The 22,966-nt window shown below is 38.0% G+C and overlaps 1 protein-coding gene across 5 annotated transcripts in view; it reads left to right on the top strand.

Moving 5' to 3' along the window:
* The window catches only part of slc8a1b (solute carrier family 8 member 1b), a 143,921-nt gene that overhangs the window by 117,437 nt on the left and 3,518 nt on the right, over nucleotides 1-22,966 (top strand). For 3 of the 5 annotated variants that reach the window (XM_077582128.1, XM_077582130.1, XM_077582131.1), the window contains exons 10-11: nucleotides 7,871-7,974; nucleotides 11,504-17,231. In XM_077582128.1, coding sequence (XP_077438254.1) covers nucleotides 7,871-7,974; nucleotides 11,504-11,776 — 377 coding nt within the window. In that variant the 3' untranslated portion in view covers nucleotides 11,777-17,231. Of the gene's footprint in view, nucleotides 1-7,870; nucleotides 7,975-11,503; nucleotides 17,232-22,966 lie in introns of those variants that run through there. The other 2 variants (XR_013296207.1, XM_077582129.1) reach the window with 1 other exon arrangement.

The following is a 22,966-nucleotide window of genomic DNA, read 5'->3' as shown; positions in this document are numbered from 1 at the left end:
AAATTGTTCATTATTTGCAAAACTTGTCAATTAGCCCAATAATGGCTTGTGTCTCAATAAACTCACAAAACTATTAAACAAAAATGATTTTAAAATTATTCATTTAAATACCACTAAGTTCAAGCAAACCATATAATTGCATTCCCAAATATGTCAGCTAGCATAATGCTAACATATATGCAAAATGCTATAGACGTGCTAATGTGAATTAGCATAGGTCTTGCAGTGAACATGGACCAGCAACACATACAAACAGAACATACAATACTCACAATAATGACTTGCTGAAACTTCTTTGGAACCTTCTCTGCCTCTTCTTCTTGTACTTCATTATGCTACATATTTTTCAGTGGAGCTCAGTACTGCACTGTATGTTGTGTTACTACACTTAAAGGCGCACAATTAATACTTGCCTGTATACTGTAAAATCCCATAAAAAATGTTCGCTTAAAAATCCGTGATGACCCACGACAGAGTGGGAGTTGACGCTTTTGGATGTTTTTCCCATTTCGCCTTTCACAGGGCCTTTACGAGCACAAAACCCCCTCAGGGTCTCTCATTTAGGAGATTTGTGTTATATTGCATAACATTTGCAATTCAGCGCGGCCATTTCGTGCAAGAGATTTATTCCTCCCATTTCCTTTCTGCACATTTTCGACTGGGGGAAGAAAAAAGCAAGGCCGTGCTGCAATGACGCTGCAGTAAATGATTTATTACTAAAGCAGCCTCTTAAAAACAATCAGTCACTTGGGGAGGGGGGGCAGGATGAAGTAGGGAATCTGGGGTATTTGGAGTTCGATAAATACATTGAATCAATTTTTATCACAAAGATGGCGCCATGCCTTTGATTCTTGAAGAACTGAAGACCTCTACTGTACGCGTGAAAGTTAAACCAAGCGGCTTAAAGGGATACTTGACTCGAGCCATTTCCAGCAGTAAAAAGCTAATATTTTGTCCAGAATTAATTTGATAACTTCATTATTTTTAGCATACAATTAATACCTTTAAAAATATTTTTTTCCCACTTGCTGTTGACTGAAGATGACATCACCTGTGCTGAGGAAGTCGGTAAAGACCAATCATGGTTCAGTTTGCTGACCAAACCCAGAAAACAGGTGAGCCATGATTGGTCGTTACCTATTATCCTTTTGAATGGGCTGTGGTGAGAATTAAAATAGGGGGAAAAAATGCCTATTTAACTCATTCACTCCCAGCCATTTTCACTGAAGCAACCCCCTTCGCCCCTGGCTGTTTTACTGGATTTTGACTGATTTTGCAATTCCCACAGAATATTGTGTTCTTTTGCTATGAAAACATGGAACCAAAAGAACCAAAGAACTACCAAAAGAACTCTCTTCATCAGGAAAAAATATATATACAGACGCTCCCCTACTTACGAACATTCGAGTTACGAACAACGGTACATACGAACATTTCTGCGCGTACAGTATGTCGAAAAATGTTCGGGAAGAGATTCTGTAAGTTAGATTTTGTATTGCGCGTAGTGCTTCTTTCCGCCGCTAATGCCGACGCTTGGCGCTGTGAGAGCTCATTGGAGGCTCAGCAACGTGTCGAGGAGGAGGAGGAAGAAACGCCGGTCCCCATGAAGGAGGAAATAACTTTTGAAGCCGATTCCAGCGACGACGAAGAATCTCTCATGATATAAAATCCTCCTCCTCCTCCTCCTCCATCATCTCCTTAAGCATCGAGTACATCTTCCAAAAGTAAGTTAAACTTCATTTTATTTATCTTATTACGTACATGTACATACTGTGTGTGTCTCTCGCTCTCTCTCTCTAACATACGTAGTACAGTACTGTACGTATTCTCTTTAAACATAAATTATAATACAAAATATAGCACTGAAGCAACTTACGAACAAATTCACCTTACGAACGATCGTCCGGAACGTAACTCGTTCGTAAGGTGGGGAGCGTCTGTATATTTCTAACTGTTTCCGTTTTGCAGCAATAAACATTAGAGTATAGCTAAGTTTCATCATTATTCACAAATTTGTTCAGAACTGTGGGTAAATTAGCTTTTTTTAACATGGCCCTGGTTGATCTCTTGCTCTGTTGCCACCTGCTGGCCGTTTTTGTAATAACTGCAATTTCCTAAACCATTCTCTGCAGTTGAGAGGCTGCATCACAGCCTTCTGTATGCGCTAGCATAAAAAAAACATAAAAAACGTATAAATACGTCTTTAGGACACTTAAAACATTTTAAACAAATGCGTTAAACATTGACCTGAAAAAAGTCATGACTTGACGATGAGTTTACCTAATTTGTCAATCAAGGGAGTTTGCTAACATGCCTAAACAGGCTGCGGTAGAAATAAGAAAATTTACCTTTTAAAAGTAAACGTAATTTTTTCTGATTTATTGATCCAAGTGACAGAAAATCTGCTTTTGAGAAAATATTAAACATATATATTCTCAATTTATCAAGGAAAGTACAGTAGTTTTAATGTCTGAATGGGCCACAATGGAAATCAAAATCAAACTCGTGTAAACAGAAGTTAGCGCATCCATATATTGGCAAACCTCCTCAAAAGTATTAATGGCTCCTGAATTTCACAAATGTATTGATTTAGGAAATAGGCTACATCGGAAACCAAAACCGGAAGTGTATGTGAAACGTGGAAACAGAAGCTGGCTTCAACAGACAACCCCCCAAGCTATACTGTTTAACACAGGTTTTAATACACACACACAGACAATCTTTCCCAAGCATCATACATGTGGACAAACACCTGTGAAGCGGTGATTACACACCACCGCCACCACAGTGTGTTATTACCATGCGACTATTTGTCATGTCAGTATCAGGCGGCCTTACAAAGCATTAACATGATGATGAATGAGAGCGCGATGCACAAAATGGAAGCAAAGCAAGCAGCCCTTCTAACCTTTCAGCCTTATTAACACACACAAAGAGTTGCCACCAAACAGACCTGCAGTTATTTGGCTTTTGCAGTTCATAAATCCCATCTAGCTCCGCGGTTTCCGTGACGATTAACCTTGTTTACCACAGTTACCCCCACCAAGACACACACACAGAAAACAATATGCAGGTAACTGCTTGCAAGGAAGTAAAAACTATGGTTGTAAACACCTAAGATGCATCATTTCACAAGTTTAATTCGTTTTCACTGCCAAGTGAAACTCATTTAAACAGCAGGAAGTGTTGACAAAGTAGTATGCACTCAAGCCGCTTGATGCTACGCTTAGCAACATATCCAATCATTTCTAGCCAGCGCAGCGTAGATTGGAAGTGAAGCGTGGATGGCAGAGTCCATTACGTTGATTCACATTGACCTTTTCAAGTTGCCCAAAAAAAAGGAAAAACGCTTTGGGCCACTCAAGACATTCATGAACATTTTTAGTTTCAGACACTTTCAGATCCCAAGATGACACAAATGAACCTCAACTGAACTAAATGAGCAACATACAACATTTGTGCTATTGGACAAATTACAGTAAATTCCTCTTAAAGTGCTTTAATGCGGAATCATTCAAGTTCCGCTACAAGACTGTATTAAAATGAAAACACCTGTCATGAATATGACAAGAGACCATCCGGTACCATTCTTTCATTTTCTCATCCATTCACGTTCTTTAACATAGTTTTCCAACCTTTCCTACCACAACAGAATAATATTTACTATGGCCTCTCCAAGACCTTTGAAAAACCGTTGAGGAGGATGATGTAACCACAATTTGTTTTTTTGTTTTTTTACATATTTGTCGGGATGTATGATTTCCTTTCATTTTGTTTTGTTTCATGTTTTGTCCAATTTTCATGTGTCCCATGTTCATGTGTTGTCTGCTCATTTGGTAATCAAAGCATAGCCACCTGTTCTCATCAGCCAATCAGCACCTTCCAGCCGCTCAAGTATCGTCCAGGTGTCTTTCATTGTGTCATTAATGTGTTTGTATTTAGGCCCCAACCACACGAAAACTTCAATGTATCCACACAAGTTTCTTACCGTTTGGGCAGTTTATCCACACGGCGGCAAGCTTGAAACCGATCACTTTTGGAACCGGGCTCCAGAGTGGAAAGATTTCAAAACGTGCTCCGTACGTTCCAATGTGGACACCATATGTGGCATACTCCTCCAGTTTGATGACGTATGCTCCATTTCTCACGTGACTGCCCGCAAACCGCCAGTCTGTCAACAACGGCGGATAGCCACGTTGTAGACGTTTTGCACAACCTCCTTAGCTTTTACAGCAAAATATTTTGTGTGATGTTGTTGTACTGGAATCACCCGCCATTGTCACTTCTCATGTGTTCGTCTCACTGATCTGTATATACTACTGGATAGCCGATAGCCCATACACGCCTGTGCAAGCCGTTGAAGCGGCAGGGCGGCCATCTTACTCCTTCCATCTCGTTAGCAGACTACCGTAAATGTACAGATTAGACATGTACAGCTCGTAGGCTAGTAAATATAGATACATATATATTTATTTATTTATATTAGGGATGCACGATAATATCAGTGGCCGATAATTATCGGCAATTAGCAACCAATTTGACGTCATACAGATAAACCAGATAATAAAGAAATCCACTGATAATAATAGACATGGTCCGTCTATTGTGGTTGTAGCTTAAGTTGCGCCCAACTCCTCAACCCCTCCCCTCTCCTTTGGTAGTGTTGCATATTTGTGATGTCATAATGCGCACGACCTTGTGTTCACAGAAGATGCATCATGGCGCCATGGCAGGCGCCAATGTGGGCTTTCTTTTCTGTGTTGCATTTTTAAAACATGACTGTTTTGTTTTGGCAAACTCAAAATGAGTAACTGGTTGTCTTTGAAGCAGATATATAAATAAAATGCTGCTTCATGGTTCTTTACACATTTCAATGTATTTGTACACGTTAGGACTTGAAAGTATAATTGTATTCAAGTTCATTTTGCAAACAATTATCGGCTTACTTATCGGTTATCGACATCGGCACTTCCTAAATTATTGGTTTATCGGTATCGGTTGAAAATAGCATTATCGTGCATCCCTAATATATATATATACTGTATATATATACTGTGTATATATATATATATATATATATATATATATATATATATACATATATATATATATATATATATATATATACAGTATATGTCTTTATATTTTAATACTGTAAATGTATAGGATCATATGCCGTTTATTGGGAGGAGTAATATGGTGGCCTCGAGGCTTAAAATGTCTTGGCCTATCGGCTATTTAGATCAGTGGTTCGTTGTCTTGGTTTCCGTTAACTCCCTGTGGCTGCGCTAAAGCGCCACTCCAGACTTGGCATATACATTACAGCCATTAAACGTCCTCAGCATCTTCTTTTGGACACTCGCATGTCTTGAAATGTTTCTGTGTGTACAAGATTCTTTTGAGGAATGAAGCCGCTTCCGGGTGGACAGGGCGGGGCCTTAGTTCCTTGGTTTGTTCAGTCTCTGTTAGTTCATTGTTGTTGTGTCTCACGTCATGTCAAGTTTTCTCTCTGATTTGTAGCGGTGTTTTGTATATCTGTGTTACTTTGATATTGTTTTTTTGCCACCTTTTTTGCCTTTTCATTTTTTGAAATTGAATTATTTTTTTAAGTTCCTTTTCCAATGTCAATGCAAAACCCCTCAAACTTGACAGTATTAAAGACTTTTTGCCTTGTCGAGGGGCACGTGTGACCTCAGACTTTAATGTAGACAATTAGCATGGCTGCTGTATGCTACAGTTTTAATTAATCACAGCATAGTAAATCAGCATTTTTTTAAGCGATGTGAATTAGTATAAGATATAATACCAACTTTGAGACCAGCAGTGATTTTGTAGATGCGAGGATTCCACCCTACAGTGACGATATATTATTCAATACATTTTAAATGTGTTACCAACTGCTTTGTTTTGTTTGATTTGTTTGATTTCGATACAGTATGACTTCTAAAGGCACCCAAAAAGTTGGGAACCACAGCTACAAACAATTCAGTAGAGTTCTGTAGCAGAAGTTGAAACTGTCCGCATTGAAGCATTTCATAATCTGGCTGCTTGTTGTTGAGGTATTGTAATTTACTGTCGTAAACGCCCCAAAATCCTCTGAAGCTCAAGAATAAAATCTGAAAAGATGTATTGTTGGGAGTCTTTACTCATGGGGGCAACGCATGAGTTGATCACTTGATCGTGCCCCAGAGGGAAGTAACTTGTTGAAGAAACTCTCTTCAATCGTCCTTCCTCCTGAGGGGAGGAGGAAATGAAGGAAATTTAGCAGATTGTTGTTAGCGAAGCGTCACTCCCTAAGGGCAGCTTCTCTTCAGGAGAAAGGGCGGAGTTTTGATTGACATCATGGCGCTGGGGAACTACGCTCATCGCTGAACATTGGTGCAAAAGATGGGATGCGATGCACACACAGGACTTTGAAGGAAGTGACGCTTCAAAATGGAGGCAGGTGGTGTGCATACACACACGAGTGCACACACACGAGAGAGAGGGAGCATAAGGTCCTTGAAGCTTTATGGCAAGTTGGGAGATTTATCTTTGCAGGCCTTTTTTCTTTGGCCCATTGCCTCTCAACCCTTCTGCACCTCCAACTCCTTTGGGTGCTCACATCATCCTCTTTCTTTCTTTCTTTCTTCCCACCATCATCCGTTTTGGCTGACATTTCAAGGAAAAGCATCACTTCTTCTTTGCACTCTTCCTCTCCTTGATAGCCTTCATTTGCGAACTTGTGAAAGAGTCACTAATGAAGAGGAGGTGCTGACCTGTGACTGCCTGCTTGCTGATGTTTTGGAGTACAACTTTCTCTCAGGGAAAATGTTGAGACAGTTCACAGAGTTGTTGAACAAGTTGGACATTTTTTTCAGGATTAATGGCATTAATAGGTATTAAATCTGATTTCCAGAAGCATTCATTAAATTAAAACATCATTGGTAAGCTGCCGGTTAGCAGTTAGCACCGAGCTATGTTGCTGCAGCTCACTGCATGGGCACTCCCACACCCTTTGAGAGCCAAGAGCCCAGTGTATGCCCGGTTTGTCACTTGGAATAACTCCAAGTCACTTTGCACTTTTGACAACAGGTGTATTTTATTCAGCAACTCCTGAAGATTGTTCATGTAACATCATCGGTGTTATTTCTGGCTTGTTTCCAGGAAAGCTGTATCACTAATGAGAACGTGCATCAGTATAAAACGTAACTACATAAAGGCATACAACGTTGTACTGGACAAAGGTGTCACTATAACACAATGTAGCAATAATAAATATGATGAAATGTATATGTGGAGACTGTGGACTAGTTTTAATTTACAATGAAATAAATGAGTACGTGTCCACAAAATCATTCATATTGAAAATAAAAATGTATTATTCCTGCCACCAATGTCCAACATGAAACACTAATGCCACCTGCAACCAATTTTCAACTTTTTGAATATGAATTCAGTCTAATACATTTTGTTAATTTGATTGGCCTGTGATGTGACGTAACGGTCAATTTCCCAGTTTGGTTATTTTATATTCAGGCAAAATAAATGTGACAAAAGCTTTCAAGTAGATTTTATGGACAATGAAAGTGTCATGTCATTTGAGTTGGGTAGGCTCTGTATGGATGGTCCTTACTTGTGTGTTTTATTATAATGTGTGATATCTCTGCAACTATGTTACATGTATCGCTTATGATAACTTAATATGATGACTGAATATTCTGTATTTATTTTTATCCATGGAGGATTACGAGTAAAAACTAGTGATAAGCAAATTACGGCATATTTCCGTGTCTTTTATGTATAGAGTTATCTGAATATTCTGAACATTAATGTGCACTCTCCCATCAGAATTTTAGTGCTTGATGCCTTGTGTGTGTTTCCCTCACAGACACTTTTGCCAGCAAGGTGGCGGCCATCCAGGATCAGTATGCCGACGCCTCCATTGGCAACGTGACAGGCTCTAATGCTGTCAATGTGTTCCTGGGCATTGGGGTGAGTACCTTGTTTGAGAACAGAGAATCAACTTCATTGGTCAAATATGTTAAAAACACTCAAGGAATTTGTATCTGGTAATTGAAGCCACTCTAGCATTATCGCAAGCTACTACAACAAAATGACAATGGCCAGAGTTGTTAAACAATGTAAGGATATGACTGTTTTTATTTAGCTTTTGCTAAACTACTGAATGGATTTTTGTGTCTGAAACCCTTAAAATATCGCAAAAATGTAATATAGATGCTGGAATAATATTAAAAACTACCCATCCACATACCTGTCAACCTCTGCCGATAACTGCCCTTATAAATGATTATGATTCCCCTTACAAACCCCAAAAAAACCTTACAAACACCGTACGACGCATGTTTACTCGTGGTAACCAGACAGTGTAATAGAAATAACAAAGGTAATTTGCATACAAAGTCTTTTATTCAATTTAAAAAGTTTACAATGCAATAAACTGTGCCTTCAGTGCTTCCTATTGTAAGCCAATGTGCATGATTTAGCAGACTTTATCTGCTCTAATGAGGGTCTCACTTGTGAGCAACAGTTGTCACAGTTCAATTTCATCTGTAATAAAGAAGTAAGAGTGTCTGTTCCCATTGTCTTTCTGTACTCTGTATGAATTTTCCTCACATGGCTGAAAACCCGCTCGCTATCAGCATTACTGTGAGGAAGGCTGAGTAAAATTAGATACATCTTTCTCATCAGTGGAAAGCGATCCAGCCCCAAACCAGTTTTCATTTTGAACACATGAGGCCAAAATGTCTCTGGACGAATTGGTTGTCCATCCTGACTTTTCTGAGGGAGAAGATCATCAGGTATTAGTTGATAGTCTTCCCATTCATCTTTTAATTGTTCCTGATCAAAGTCTGGTGTAAACCTGTTTGCAAGCTTAACAATACTTGTGTAATCCAACATCTCTCTCTTTCTTGGGTCCAACACCACCAAGTCACTCAGTATTGTATTCTCAAATGGAAATTTTTGTATCATTTTAGTTACAACAGCCTCGTAGAAGGAGCGAACAGAGGGAAAAAAAGTTGCTTGCATGGCTGGCGTGATGCTTTGCCTGATTTCATCCTCCTCATTGGTGTCTTGGAAGAGGGCCCTGGTGCCCAAGCCAACAGCAAGCCTGCTATCTTCATGCTGCAGGCATCTGTTTGTATAATCAACTGCCAGCAGGCTATCAGCAGATTTGACATGTTCCATTTGCACAAATTTCACCAAGAGTTTCTTTAAGAGTCTTTCCATTTCTGGTAGCAAATCTCCAATCATACATGCCTCTGTTTGGAACACAATATTGAATTGATTTATTTGAGGCAGGATGAAGCTGAGGAAGTGGAGTGTGAGGAGAGTAACAGGGTCTTGAAGTCGATCATGGATGCTTTTCACTTTACCTGCCCTTTCAACATCCGCATGGCTAGCGAAGTAGCTTTTGAGTGCTTCGTACTGAGACAATGTTCTTTCAACCACTTTTTGCAGAGACAACCATCGTGTCGGACAATGCTTTAGGATTTTTTCTTGCTCGGAATTTGTAAAGTCCTGAAACTCTTTAAAATCCTCAATTCGTTTGGAACTATTTTTAAAAAAATAAAATATATCCACCAGCAAGTCATCTATGTTTACTGGCAATGTCTTCAGTCCATCTTTGACACACAGATTGCCAAGATGACAAATGCATCCAACATTAAAAACAGCCCCATTTTTTTCTTTTATCCTAGACAAGACAGAGTTTTTCTTTCCAACCATGGTGTTGCAATTGTCGCTTGCAAATCCCACAACGTTACTCCATGGAATGTCATTTTCTTGTAAAATGTTGTCAATAACGGCAAAGATTGATGCTGCTGTGCCTGATGCCAACTCTGGTAAATCGAGGAGTCTGGTATTTGTGTTCTCCCCATCAAAGAAGTGAGCTAACACAACAAGTCGCTTTTTGGTAGTACGATCATTGCTTTCATCAATCATGAGGGTAAATGGGTGAGTTCTGCAGTACTGAATGACGTCTTGGGTGTAGCCACGTGCAAGGCTCTCCTTAACAATCATCGTAGCCTTGGTCCTCCGACATGCAAACTCTTGCAAAAATATAATATTAAAATATAAAATTTAAATTTTTGACACGGTGCCATAAATGCTGATTCATTGTAGATATGAATGATAATAATAATAATAATAATAATAATAAATTACCTTAGCTGTCTGTGAATCCGGAAACATAACTTTCACCAAATCCGAGAAGTGGTCCGCAGCTGTGAAAGCAATGTTGTGCTCAGCAAGAAAATGTCAGAAGAGAATTTCCGCATTTGTCGTTTTGTGGGATGCTGCAGGATTTGCGGTAGAGACGAAGTGCTTGGTTAATGGGACATGTGAATTGTTTTTCTTCACATTCTCCACGTGTCCGGCAGTTTTAAAGTGGCTCTTCAGATCGTAAAATCCACTCGCAGCAACTTTCACGTCTTTATTGCAAGGGACACAGAATGAGAATTGAGTGCCTCTTAACGATGCTTTAATCCAGCCAGCATATTCACCTTGAAGTAACTCCCATTCTTTCTGGTGTCGACCCGATCCTTGAGTTCTTCGTTTCTTCCTAGGTGGCTCCTCCATGCTTGCTTCCACGATATTTACTCTATGTATATCTACGCATGCGCATGTCAGCGCATTTTTTTTTCCCCGTACAAAAGTCGGTGTACGGCGTACATGATTTGAAATGGTAAAAAAATGTATAAAATACGTATAAAACGTACAAGTTGACAGGTATGCATCCATCCAATATCTGAACCGCTTAGACACTTGCAAATTCTGGAGAAATTGTATATGAATGCTGAAATGCTGAATCCCAAAATATGGATGCATGCGGATTGATGTTGAATGATATGGAATAACGTTGGGAAAACTATAATTTTTTGGAATGAGAAAAATAATAGCCCGCAAGGCGTGATTTTTGGGAATATGTTGAAATTGGAATGATGTGAATCTGATGAATTATGTGGAAGTAGATGAATGTGAAAATAATTGGCGGAAGAAACATAGTAAGCTTTCACACAATTAAAGCAAAGTGTGTATTGTAGCTAAATTAAACACATGGCTTATCTTCTGGAGAGTTGTAGGCAGTGAGTGTAAGTGTGAATGTGGGACACAACATGTGGTATTTTGCAGGGCCCGTTAACCACCACACAGGGACCCGCTGTGCTTGAATGCGACAAAAGTACAATACACGCTAACTTGCCTTAATGGACCAAACACAGTATATTGGGACAACTTGAAAAGGACCATGAGATGCCAGAGATATATATGCGTACTGCCGAACAAGTGTTGGTACGCTAGCTGTCAAGTTTAGTTGCATTCACCCTGTTTTACTACAGTCGACCAGGTTTCTTATCCGCCCCATGCTGTAGCATTTTTTTTTTTTTATTGAGCAACCAATACAATCACGATTTTGGCCATCCTATTCTCCGGTGTTGTTTCACGACCATTCTGTCTGTTCTTTTTGAAGAACTAGATTCTAAAGGTTTTTGTTGTGTTACAGGTGGCATGGTCTATCGCCGCCATCTACCACCAGAGCAACGGCAACACCTTCCGCGTGGACCCTGGCAAGCTGGCCTTCTCCGTCACGCTCTTCACCATCTTTGCCTTCATCTGCGTCGCCATGCTGATGTACCGGCGGCGGCCCGAGATCGGCGGCGAGCTGGGCGGGCCGCGGACTGCCAAAGCCCTGACCACCATGCTGTTCATCAGTCTCTGGCTCCTCTACATCCTCTTCTCCTCACTGGAGGCCTACTGCCACATTCAGGGCTTCTAGGATGGTGAAATCTGATCCAGGAGGGGATTTATGGGGGAAGTCAAGGTAGCCCACTCAGTCTATCATTCCCTCCCTTTTTGCGGATTGACTGATGAGTGAATGGATGAAGGAGTGAAGGATGCACCAGTGCATCTAAAAACACAAGCGAAGGAAATGTGGACATGGAATCATAAGAACTATTTGAATGCATTTCTTAACTTAAAACAAAAGCCACTAAAAAACGGTCTTAAATTTGGCGTCCGTAGATCTCGCACACCTGGTAGAATTTTAAAGTGGTGCAACCAAGACTGATTCGTTGTGTTTGTGAGTCCATGCATGAGCGGATGATACTGACAAAACGACCACAGGAGAGCCAGTATGTGTGTGTGTGTGTGTGTGTGTGTGTGTGTGTGTGTGTGTGTGTGTGTGTGTGTGCGCGCGCGCGCGCGTGCGTGCGTGCGTGCGTGCGCGTGCGTGCGTGCGTGCGTGCGTGCGTGTGTCATCACTGCTGCTTAGGGACTCAAGTACTGAGTAGTCAAGTACTGTGAAAACAAACAACATAACAAAAACTCGCCTTTGTTTTTTCTGCGAGACTGAAAATGCTTTCGTTAAGTATTCAATCTATTTTTTTTTTCATTGGCCTGTAGAAACGCTGAGTCGTCGTCCACGAGATGTAAATAAAGCCACACTTACATGCGAGTTGGTTTTTTTGCGGCTCACAGCGAATGTTTTTCCCGGTTGCACTCTCCTGGATGTCTTTTCTGTTGCTTTATACTGTAGAAGGCGGTTATGAAAACTCGTGCTTATACCTTTAATAAGGCCTTGTCTGATCAGACAAACTGGCCGCCGTACCGTTTAAAACTGTTAAGAGTATTATGAGTGAATATATATATATATAAATATATAAATATAGATTAATTTTATGTTTGTTTTCCACCAATGTAGATGTAAAAAAAACAACCTAAGGTACCACCCTCAGTGAAACTTCATTTTCTGATGCCTCGCTCCCATTTAGTTTCATTTCACATTTTCTGTGTCTTAAACCACACCCCCACAAAACTCTTGAACTATGTCGGTGGACCATTCCAAATCCTTAAGGGCTGATCTACATTTAGGATCGCTAATCCTCAACCCTAACTTGTCACCTTGCTTGGAGTTTTGTCTTTAGGATACACAGTTAAACCTGACAACAATATGTCAAATTGATGTTGCATGAGATGGGACAGCCCTCGTAAAACCGTCTGATTTCCACCTGTTGAGAGTGGATGAAAAGTGTTCTGTGATTCTTGATTCTTGGGGTATTTTGACTGAGCAAAATGTATTCAGAGACCTGGGAGCTGTTTAATTTGTGGGGTATAATATAGGCATAATATGTCTCTTTAAAAATCCCTGTAAAGTGAAAATATGTCTAGTAAATCTGACACACCACTGAGAAAACTTAACAACCCTGACAAATTTTAATGATTTTTTTTTTTGTATTAACTCACCAAATATAGGAAATGAGGTATCAAAATGTTGCAAAAAATCTCAAGTATTGTGGGATAGATCAGCTGTCAATCAAATTCCATTACTAGTCCTGGAAAATGGATGCTACTTTGCATAGTATCTTTCTTTTGCCTACATGTCCACTTAAACCCTCCTGGTGACTGGAATATATCCTACCGGGTCATTGCAGGGCACTTCCACACAGCAACTACAAGGCAGCCACTTAAAAGAAATGTTATCCCCGTCCTCACTCTTCCGTCTTTCCCTGGGTGACATATGCACACTCACAGCCAGCAACAAGGCACTCTAAAGTTGCCATGCCAGCGGGTTATAAAAGGAGAAGATGCATTTTCTGGATATAGCTAACCGTACATTGCAATCCTACTGTCTAACCTCTGTTGTAAGTTACTTTTCTTCTTTGTGGCATGCCTCTTTCAACGCTATGGCAAAAAAAGTAATTTTCCTGGGTCGTCTGACATGAAAATTTATTAGTGAGTAGAGTTTCACAGTTGTATAGGAATAAAAACTTCAATAAAGTCGCCCTTGTATTGTGTAGGACTTTAGGTAGCCCCACATTTGGCGCCACATGTCGGGGAAAGGGCGACTCATGCCTTTACGTTTTAGCCATGCCCAAAAATCTGAAAAACTGAAATGGTGGAAAAACGGTTTAACTCTAGATCTCCACAACTGAGTCCTACATTATTCTGTCTTTGCATGTTTTCAGCAATTACCTTCAAACGTGTATTTAGATACAAATCTCTGTAATTGCTTTTCAGGGTCTTTAAAAGGTGAATGAAAATATTTGTAATCAATCTTGTGGCAGAAACTAATGATGCCAAAGTCTTACGATTTGGGTTTTGGTTTGATTTGTCTAAATTGTTTCAAAGTTATTTATGATCGGTACTGTTGGCCAGAACTTTCATAATAGGCCTAATATATTTTTATTTTTTACATATCTTATTTAAAAAATTTCATTTGAATTTATGTAGTTCAAAAGGCAAATCCATTTTAAATCAATTTAAACCGAACCTTGTGTGAAACTGGAGGTGAGCAAGACTGTGGACCGGACGAGTTTGGAGTAATTATCTTAAAATCATGACTCTGGATGGTGCGCTTCTCCCTGAATGACTGAATTCACACACCATAATGATAATGATAATATGATAATGATAATAATATACGTCCGACTGTTGCATGATGCACGACTTTTTTCCCCTTGAAGGCCTTCGAGTGGCAGTTTACCCCTGTTTTGTCAAAGGGAAATATTTCTATGCGAATATTTGCTGTCCAAGTAACTGTACAAGGGTTTTTCTAGCCGAGAGGTTCTTTTCTCAAAACACACACACACACACACAAATGTATTCACCTTCTTAAGAGCTTGTGAGAACCTGACCACGTTGAAAATTTCTATATGTATTTGTCTGTTCACTGGCATGGAGCTGAAGGTTTATACACTGTAAAAAGTTGTGCTTATTCGTGGAGGCTGTCACTTTTTGAGTAACTTCAACTGTTAGCTTTGGTGGCAGCTTCATGTGGTTGGACTTACTGAAAATGTACACACTTGCCCAATTTATTTGAGCGCAGGAATGAAAAGCTTGTTGTCACGTACTCATTGGTGTTTGCAACAAATTAGGTAGCTATCCTTTGTCTTTTAATGGGGAATGAGCTGATTTTGCTATTGTCATATGACACTTCTTCAAGCTGAAACATGTTTGGACAGATACTCTACCGGATATAATGCTGCATTCAAGATCACTGGGAATTTGGGTCATGTCAAATGAAAGCGCTCCAGTTAAAACAAAAAACAACTACAATGAGATAATGATACAAGCTCGCTGGAAGAAAGGAAGTCACAAAAGATTTGCTGCTGTTTCGTTAGAGTTTAAATCACTTACCTTTTTAGTTTTGCTTTTCTTTGTTTTTTTGTGAGCGCATGCTAACAATAGAAACAATAATTGAATGTCTAGTGATGGATTTGTGCTTTTTCTTTGACTTTTAGTTTTTTGAAATGTCACAAAATAATACTAGTTAGGAAATATGAAATGTAGTACGTAATTTGGCTACAGCAATAATGTCCATGATGTCACTAACGTAATGTAATTAACCATAGCAAGGTGTTTGACTTTTTCTTTCTATTTTTTAAGGATGGCAAAGAAGAACATTATGCTGATAATCATAAAACAGCCGTTGATAAGACGTCTCTGTGTGTCAAAATGAAGGTCACAGGAACTTTTCAAGTTTCCTAGTGTTCTTGAATGTATCATTAGTCCAAGCTAGCAGTGATGCTAACAGAATTGAAGTGGACAGTTTTTTTGTTTTTTTGTTTGTTTGTTTTTTCAGTGAAGGAAAAAAAATTGCACTGACTTTGTGGCTTCTGAGAAACAGCTACTGCTTAAATTTTTGTTTTCCTTTCTTTTGTTGAAATTGCTTATAATGTAAACAACCACCTTGTTCCTAATGTAAAAAACAACTACAAAATGACGCGATTTACCTCCTGGTGAACTTCCTTGAGAAATGGACGAATGGACGAACAAAAACCAGAATCAGGACGATAGCATGAAATGTTACCAAACAGGAAGCGGAGGGGGATGGAAAATGAAGTTACAGCCATATTTCGTTGATTTGTGGGTCAGCGAGCATATGTGTGTATCGTCCTGGTGTCTTCTCTGTCCTCGATTGCTTTTGTCTTTTTCACTACCAGAAAACTCAAGGCAGCAACCAGGTTGACTATCTGCATCTATCTTCATGTTTTTCGGGAATGTCAACGTGCTACTTGTGGACACAGTGCATGAATGCTAACGTGTGTGTACATAGTAGAGTTATAAAGAATCGTATCCCATTATTCCAATTAAAAACAAACAAAAAAACAACAACTATGATAAAAAGTTCTGAATGCTGTACAGATTAAGGATTTCTCTTCATTTTCTTTATTCAAATCCTTTTTGGAGTAAGTTGCACATTACAACTAAGGAGTATTAGTGACACAATCTAAAGAAAATAATAATAATTACACACAAGGGATATAAGTTGTATATTTTCAAAAATTAAGACATGTTCGTGAAGGACAAAAGTTGTCAAGATTTTTAATTAAAAAAAAGTTATTTTAAAATTACTTAAAAACTTAAATCTTGAAAATATTACATTTTATATAGAATAGATTGGCAGAATTACCTAAGTCATTTGAACATAATTGAAAAACAAGGGGGAAAAAAACAGCTTTTAACATGTGCATTGGTATTTTCTCAAAAAATATCTGACTTCTTTTTTTCTCAAATATCTACTTTATTTTCAATTTGATGTAATTTGTTTGCTCTTTTCAATGTATTCCTAATTCTCCATACATTTCAGGGGTTTTTTTTATGGAGTGGGAAAAGGCTATATCTGCTGTTGTTGAATGAGAAAGATGGCTGATACTTAACGTGAAAGCTTATTTTGCCATGAAAGAAATTCTATTGTGTATATACTGTACAGTGTTATTAAAAATAATAATAAGCGCAGGTGGCCATCATTGCTACCCCTTAAGAGAAATATTTATTTGAGGGAAAGAAAGTCATTGCAGTCATAAATGACATATAGTCGAGTTTATTGCTTTTGGGGGGGACGTTGCTTGTTTTTTCACCTTTGTTTGAATTCCACGCGGGGCATTTCAGACTGGCTTTTCCTCCATTATTTCTGTTCACTCCACTCCACCAACTTGCTGTCATTCCCATCATGCTTTGCTCCATCCACTTTTTTCTCATAGGGTGCAGTTTGCCACTTTAATTATGTTTGGTCAAATAGAAACTTTGTTTTGGCTTCTGTCCTCTTTGTGTGTAAACGTGTTTTTTGTTGAATGATTCTTAATATTATTTGTCAGAGACCAACGGGGAAGTTATTTGTGTGCGCGCATTCGTGCGCGTGTGTGTGTTGCCACTAACTGTGACTGTTCTCCATGGTACTTCTGATTAAAAATTCAATAAAATAAAGTTTGGGATACCCTGTTTCAGAGACACCAGGAGTTTGGTATTTTTTGTTTTGTTTGTTTGTTTTATTGAACATATAAACCAGCAACTATTAAAATAAAAAGATTTAAAAGAAAAGTTGTTTTTTTTACATACATAATCATCATTAAGCACAGCTTACATGTTCAAAAGGGAGTAAGAAGAAGTAAAAAACTTATCGAGTCTTTTTTCTTACAAAAGAAAAACAAACACATAAACAGCTGCACTTAACGCGCATAGATGTGCCAACATTTAGTTGATAAGCAAACATTTTTACAGATATATAAATCAGCACAAAGGCTTACACATACATTTTTAATTGCACTCTATTTTTTACATTTGTACTGACTTTTACCTGATTTAAATATTGTTGTTGTACTTTGTTTTTATACATCCTTTTAAACACAATCAGTGATTCACACCTTTTCAGGTTAATTTCAAAATTATTCCACAAATTTACATCTATAATTGTAACACACCTTTGCTTAATATTTGTTCGTGTTTTTAATTTTTTATAGACACTTATACTCCTCAAATCATAGTCACTGTCTCTGATTTCAAACAGCTTCTGAATATTGTGGCAAAATAGGTAGTTGTGTACCTTGTAAATTATTTGAGCAATTTTAAACTCAATTAGATCATAAAATGTCATTGTGTTTAATTTGATAAATAGTGAATGTGTTGGTTCTATATATTTTGATCGGTTAATAATTCTTATTGCTCTTTTTTGTAATTTGAAAAGAGGTTGATCATTTATTTTGTAAGCATTTCCCCATATTTGCACACTATAGGTTAGATATGGTAATAATAATGAGCAATATAATGTATATAATGACTTCTTATTCAAAACATCCCTTATTTGTTAAAGGATTTCTATAAGTTTGGACACTTTCCTTTTAACATCGTCTATGTGGCACTGCTTAATCTTTCATCGATAACTTCACCAAGACATTTATGTTCATACACTCCTTCTATTTAATTAGAATCTACTGTATTTGTGACTTGGTGCTTGACCTGTCTCGGGCCAACAATTATAAACCTTGTTTTGTTTAAATTTAGAGAATAATTTGTTGGTGTCAAACCAATTTTTTTATGCTTTTAATTCATTTTCCACCGTAATCAGAAGCTGTTTCAGATTTTCTCCAGAGCAATAGAAAGTTGTGTCATCAGCAAACAAAACACTTTTAGGTATTTTGGAGACACAGCAGATATCGTTTATATATGATATAAATAACTTAGGGCCAAGCACTGACCCTTGGGGAATGCCATGAGAGATCATGAATTGTTTTGATTGCATGTTGTTGAACTGCAAATACTGATATATGTTATCTAGGTAACTTTTAATCCAGTTTTATGCTAAGCCTCTTATGCCGTATCCCTCTAATTTATTCAATAATATACTACGCTCTTTAGTGTCAAATGCTTTTTTTCAATCTATAAAAATCCCAATTGTAAATTCTTTATTATATATACTTGTAGCTATAGCTTCTACAAATTCCATCAAGGTTGATCATTTTTCTCTAAATCCATATTGATTTTCACTCAAGAGCTTATGTTTCTTGATCAAAGTGTCCAGTCCATGTGAAAAAAGTTTCTCTATTTTTTTTGAGAACTGTGGCAAAAGTAATATTGGTCTATAGTTAGTGAATAGATGTCTATCTCCGTTTTTATAAATAGGAATGACTTAAGCGGTTTTCATTTTTGATGGAAAGATACCAGGTCTAAATGACAAATTACAGATATATGTGAATGGTTGTACAAATGTTCGATGATGCTTTTGACTAATGTCATCTCAATATTAAAACAATCAGTAGACTTTTTATTTTTTAGAGTTTTTACAACATTTAAAACTTCAGTTTCATTTACTGCACTAAGAAACATAGTGTAGGAGTTATTTTTAATATATTTATCTACTTCATATTTATTTCTTGGCTCAGGAATTTCTTTCAGTAGATCATTACCAACATTGACAAAGAACTCATTAAATTCATTAGCTATTTCTGTAATTTCATCAATAACAATAGTTTTATCTTTTTTTAAATATTCTGGATGATTTTTTTAAAAATTATTTTTAATTACATGATTTAATATTTTCCATATTTCATATGTGTTGCTTCTATTCTGCCCCAATAGCATATGATAATAATCTTTCTTACTTGTTCTTAAAATATTTACTAATTTATTTTTATAGGTCTTATATTTAGCATCAACAGTTATCAATTTTATATTTTTTTAATATATACTATTTTTCTTTTTACATGCATTCTATATCCCCTTTGTCATCCATGGGTTATTTAGGTCTTTATACTTCCTGTGACTTTAATTATTGGACAATGTTTATCGTATCGTATTGTAAGTGCTAACGATAGACTGAAAAGCGTTATATGCAATGTGTTCATGTGCATAAACCTTAGATCCGTTATGATTTTCTAGGTCCTTTTTAAGGGCAGCTAAGGAATGTTGTGTTGACTTGTTAGCTTTGCTTTTTTTTTTTTATCAAAATAGTTTTGTAAGATTACAGGAAGATGATCACTTATATCATTTATTAGAAGTCCACTCTATTTTATGGTCAATTTTATTCATAAATATATTATCAATTAGACTGGCTGTATCAAGTGTTATTCTGCTTGGTTTTATAATTATGGGAAAAGACCTGAAAAAAACTGAAAGTCTGAAAAGACTGGGCGGGACGGTGGCTGACTGGTTAGCACATCCGCCTTCCAGTGCAGAGGACGTGAGATTGAGTCCAGGCTTCGGCCTTCCTGGGTGGAGTTTGCATGTTCTCCCTGTGCCTGTGTGGGTCTGGGTACTCCAGTTTCCTCCCACATTCCAAAGACATGCATGGCAGGTTAATTGAACACTCTAAAATTGTCCCTAGGTGTGATTGTAAGTGTGAATGGTTGTTCATCTCTGTGTACCCTGTTCTGGCAACCAGTTCAGGGTGTACCCCGCCCACTGCCCGAAGCCAGCTGGGATAGGCTCCAGCACCCCTGCGACCCTAGTGAGGAATAAGTGGATGGATGGAAAAGACTGTTACTATACATTGTATTTATAAAATCAGTTGTTTCCTGATGTCCGTTTTAATTTAACAAATCATTATTAAAGTCACCACATATTATTCGTGTTTTTTTATCATATGTGTAACTGAGCATATCTGCTAGTTTTTCATTGAATATGTCAAGTGAAGATCCTGGTGTCTTATAGACACAACTTATCATAACATTAGGTGCATTATTGATATGTATTTCAATAGTAAGACATTCCATTATATTGTCTATGATATTAGTTTAACATTCAACTCTACTGCATTTATAAGCTTTGTCCACATATACTGCAAAAAAAAACTTTTTTACTATTGTGTATGTGTTTTGACTCGTATCTGAATTTATTCTTGTAAAGTTACAGCTTTAATCTTGAAAATTTTGATTCTCAAAAATGATGGCGATTTGTCTCAGTTCACTTTTATTGTACCGTATATGTTCACCTACAAAAAACACCTCCCCTCAAATATACATCTCTGTAAATATAAGCGGTTTGCAAAATGACACTTCATTCATTAGTTAAACCAACTAGTGAGAAGTGACTTGAAAACAATGTTAGTCAGTCATACCACAAACCAAACACATTGGCATGGTCTTATGGCCCTGCCTCGAGGACCACACACAAAGGAAACACCTTCACTCAAATACATGATACAATAGGTTAGGAAAAAAACAAGGCATCATTCTATAAACAAACTAACATTAGCAAACCAAACACAATTCATGTGAGCATTGTCTCATGGCCATGCAGCAAGGGCACACACATGGAAACTGCTTAAGCAAGGCAGTTACACATTCACAAACCTAAACATTTTACAAAGCTTGTCTTCCTTTTGTAATAAAGACGTATGTGAGACTCACTGGCATGGTCTCTCGGCCTGCTTTATCCATCAACTACTTCTGCAGCAGCTACTCAACTGCAGATGCCACAGTTTGCGACACCTAAACAGACATTGCATCCAAGTGTGGCAGTGACTTTTCAAGTCTTTCTTTGCCTCCACATTAAAAGTCATAAAAAAGCCATTACAGATAAACCCGTCTGTGGCTCGCCAGATGCTTGACCTTCACCTGCCTCTTTGGTCTTTGCGCATCGTGTGCCGCCGCCACCATCTAATCCCGCTTCCTGCGTCGGGAGCAGCTGCCTGGTTTCTGCCGGCAGGCACGCTGATGCCACTGGAAGGGAGTAATATATATATTTTTTAAATCTCCTTTTTATGGGGGGTCCTCGCATGTGCTGAAGCAGCAGCTGGTGAGGTTGCACGCTGTTACATGGCAAAGCCTGTGATGGGAAAAGGGATGCTGTGCTATATTCAGAGGCGTAGCTTGCCAACGGGCAAGGCAGGAAACTGCTTGGGGGCCCTTAGCGAGCAGGGGCCTCCAGAAGGCCAACAGATTTGACGCAAACACATATCCTTCACATTAGCAGTGCAGCAATGACAAATGACGGTCTCAAATTCCCAAAGTCAGGTGTTTTTTTCCTTTAAAAAAACAAAATAGTAAGGCGATTTTTTTAAAGACCATGTATAGTAAGGTGGGCGTGGGAGGGTTATGACCGTGTATAGTAAGGCGTTCTTTTTAACGACCATTTATATTAAGGAGGCTTTTTTAATGACCACATAGTAAGACGTTTTTTTTAAAGACCACGTATATAGTAAAGTTTTTTTTAAGGACCACGTATAGTAAGGCGGGGATTTTTTTAGACAACCATTTATATTAAGGCGTTTTTATTTTTTAACGACCATGTACAGTAAGACGTTTTTTCAAACGACCATGTATGGTAGTGCTTTTTTTTTAAACGACTATGTATAGTAAAGCGTTTTTTTTGTTTTTTTTAATGACCGTGTATATTAGGCCTTTTTTTTTTAATGGCCATGTATAGTAAGGCGTTAAAAAATAATAATAAATAATGACCACTTACATAGTAAGGCTCTTTTTTTTTTACAACCACGTATAGTAAGGCGTTTAAAAAAACAACTACAAAAAACGACCATGTACATAGTAAGGCTTTTTTTTTTTTACGACCATTTATATTAAAGGTCCCATTGTATGAAAATGCACTTTAGTGGGGTTTTCTATCAATAATATGCAACCCGGGCCAGTCTACAATGCAACCAAGTATGAAAGAAGTCAGTCTGCGACTTCTTTAGCTTTCTCCTCCTTTCTAAAATGTGTTTCTAAAACGGGAAAGATGTAAGTTTAACATTTTTTATTTAGCCTTCCTTCCTATCCTTTCTAATAAGAGATGTGCACCTTCTACCATATTACTGGTGTATTTTTAGTGCCCAAAGTGGGAGCTACATTTGTCGTGTGGAAGTTGTTTGGTTACAAGTCAGATTTGATAAAGCAGACGGTGGGTGGATAATATGAAGCGGTTGCGTATTGTTTTGTCAAGATACAATCCACAGTGATTAATTTGCCGCTACGTGGTCTCGATGAGACGGCTTGCACGTTGCGACTGCGCAGTGGCCTAAATGTGCACATTTGCTTTATTTATAACCGCTTGTAAATGTCTACAAGCATTCACAGCAAATCTGAGACATTCACGGCAAAATAACGTTCGCGGGAGATTTGCCGGTAATGGCAATATAACCATTGCCTAAACAATCACAAACTAACGCTACAACATAGTCTCTGTAGTAACGTTATGCTACTTTTTCTTATCGTAAAACATTATGCCACTTTTCCATATATTAAAATAGTTCTCA

This window comes from Vanacampus margaritifer, chromosome 12 (assembly GCF_051991255.1).
Source record: "Vanacampus margaritifer isolate UIUO_Vmar chromosome 12, RoL_Vmar_1.0, whole genome shotgun sequence".
NCBI classification, from domain to species: domain Eukaryota; kingdom Metazoa; phylum Chordata; class Actinopteri; order Syngnathiformes; family Syngnathidae; genus Vanacampus; species Vanacampus margaritifer.
Note: the sequence above shows the minus strand (reverse complement) of the source record. Positions and strands in the feature narration are given on the sequence as shown.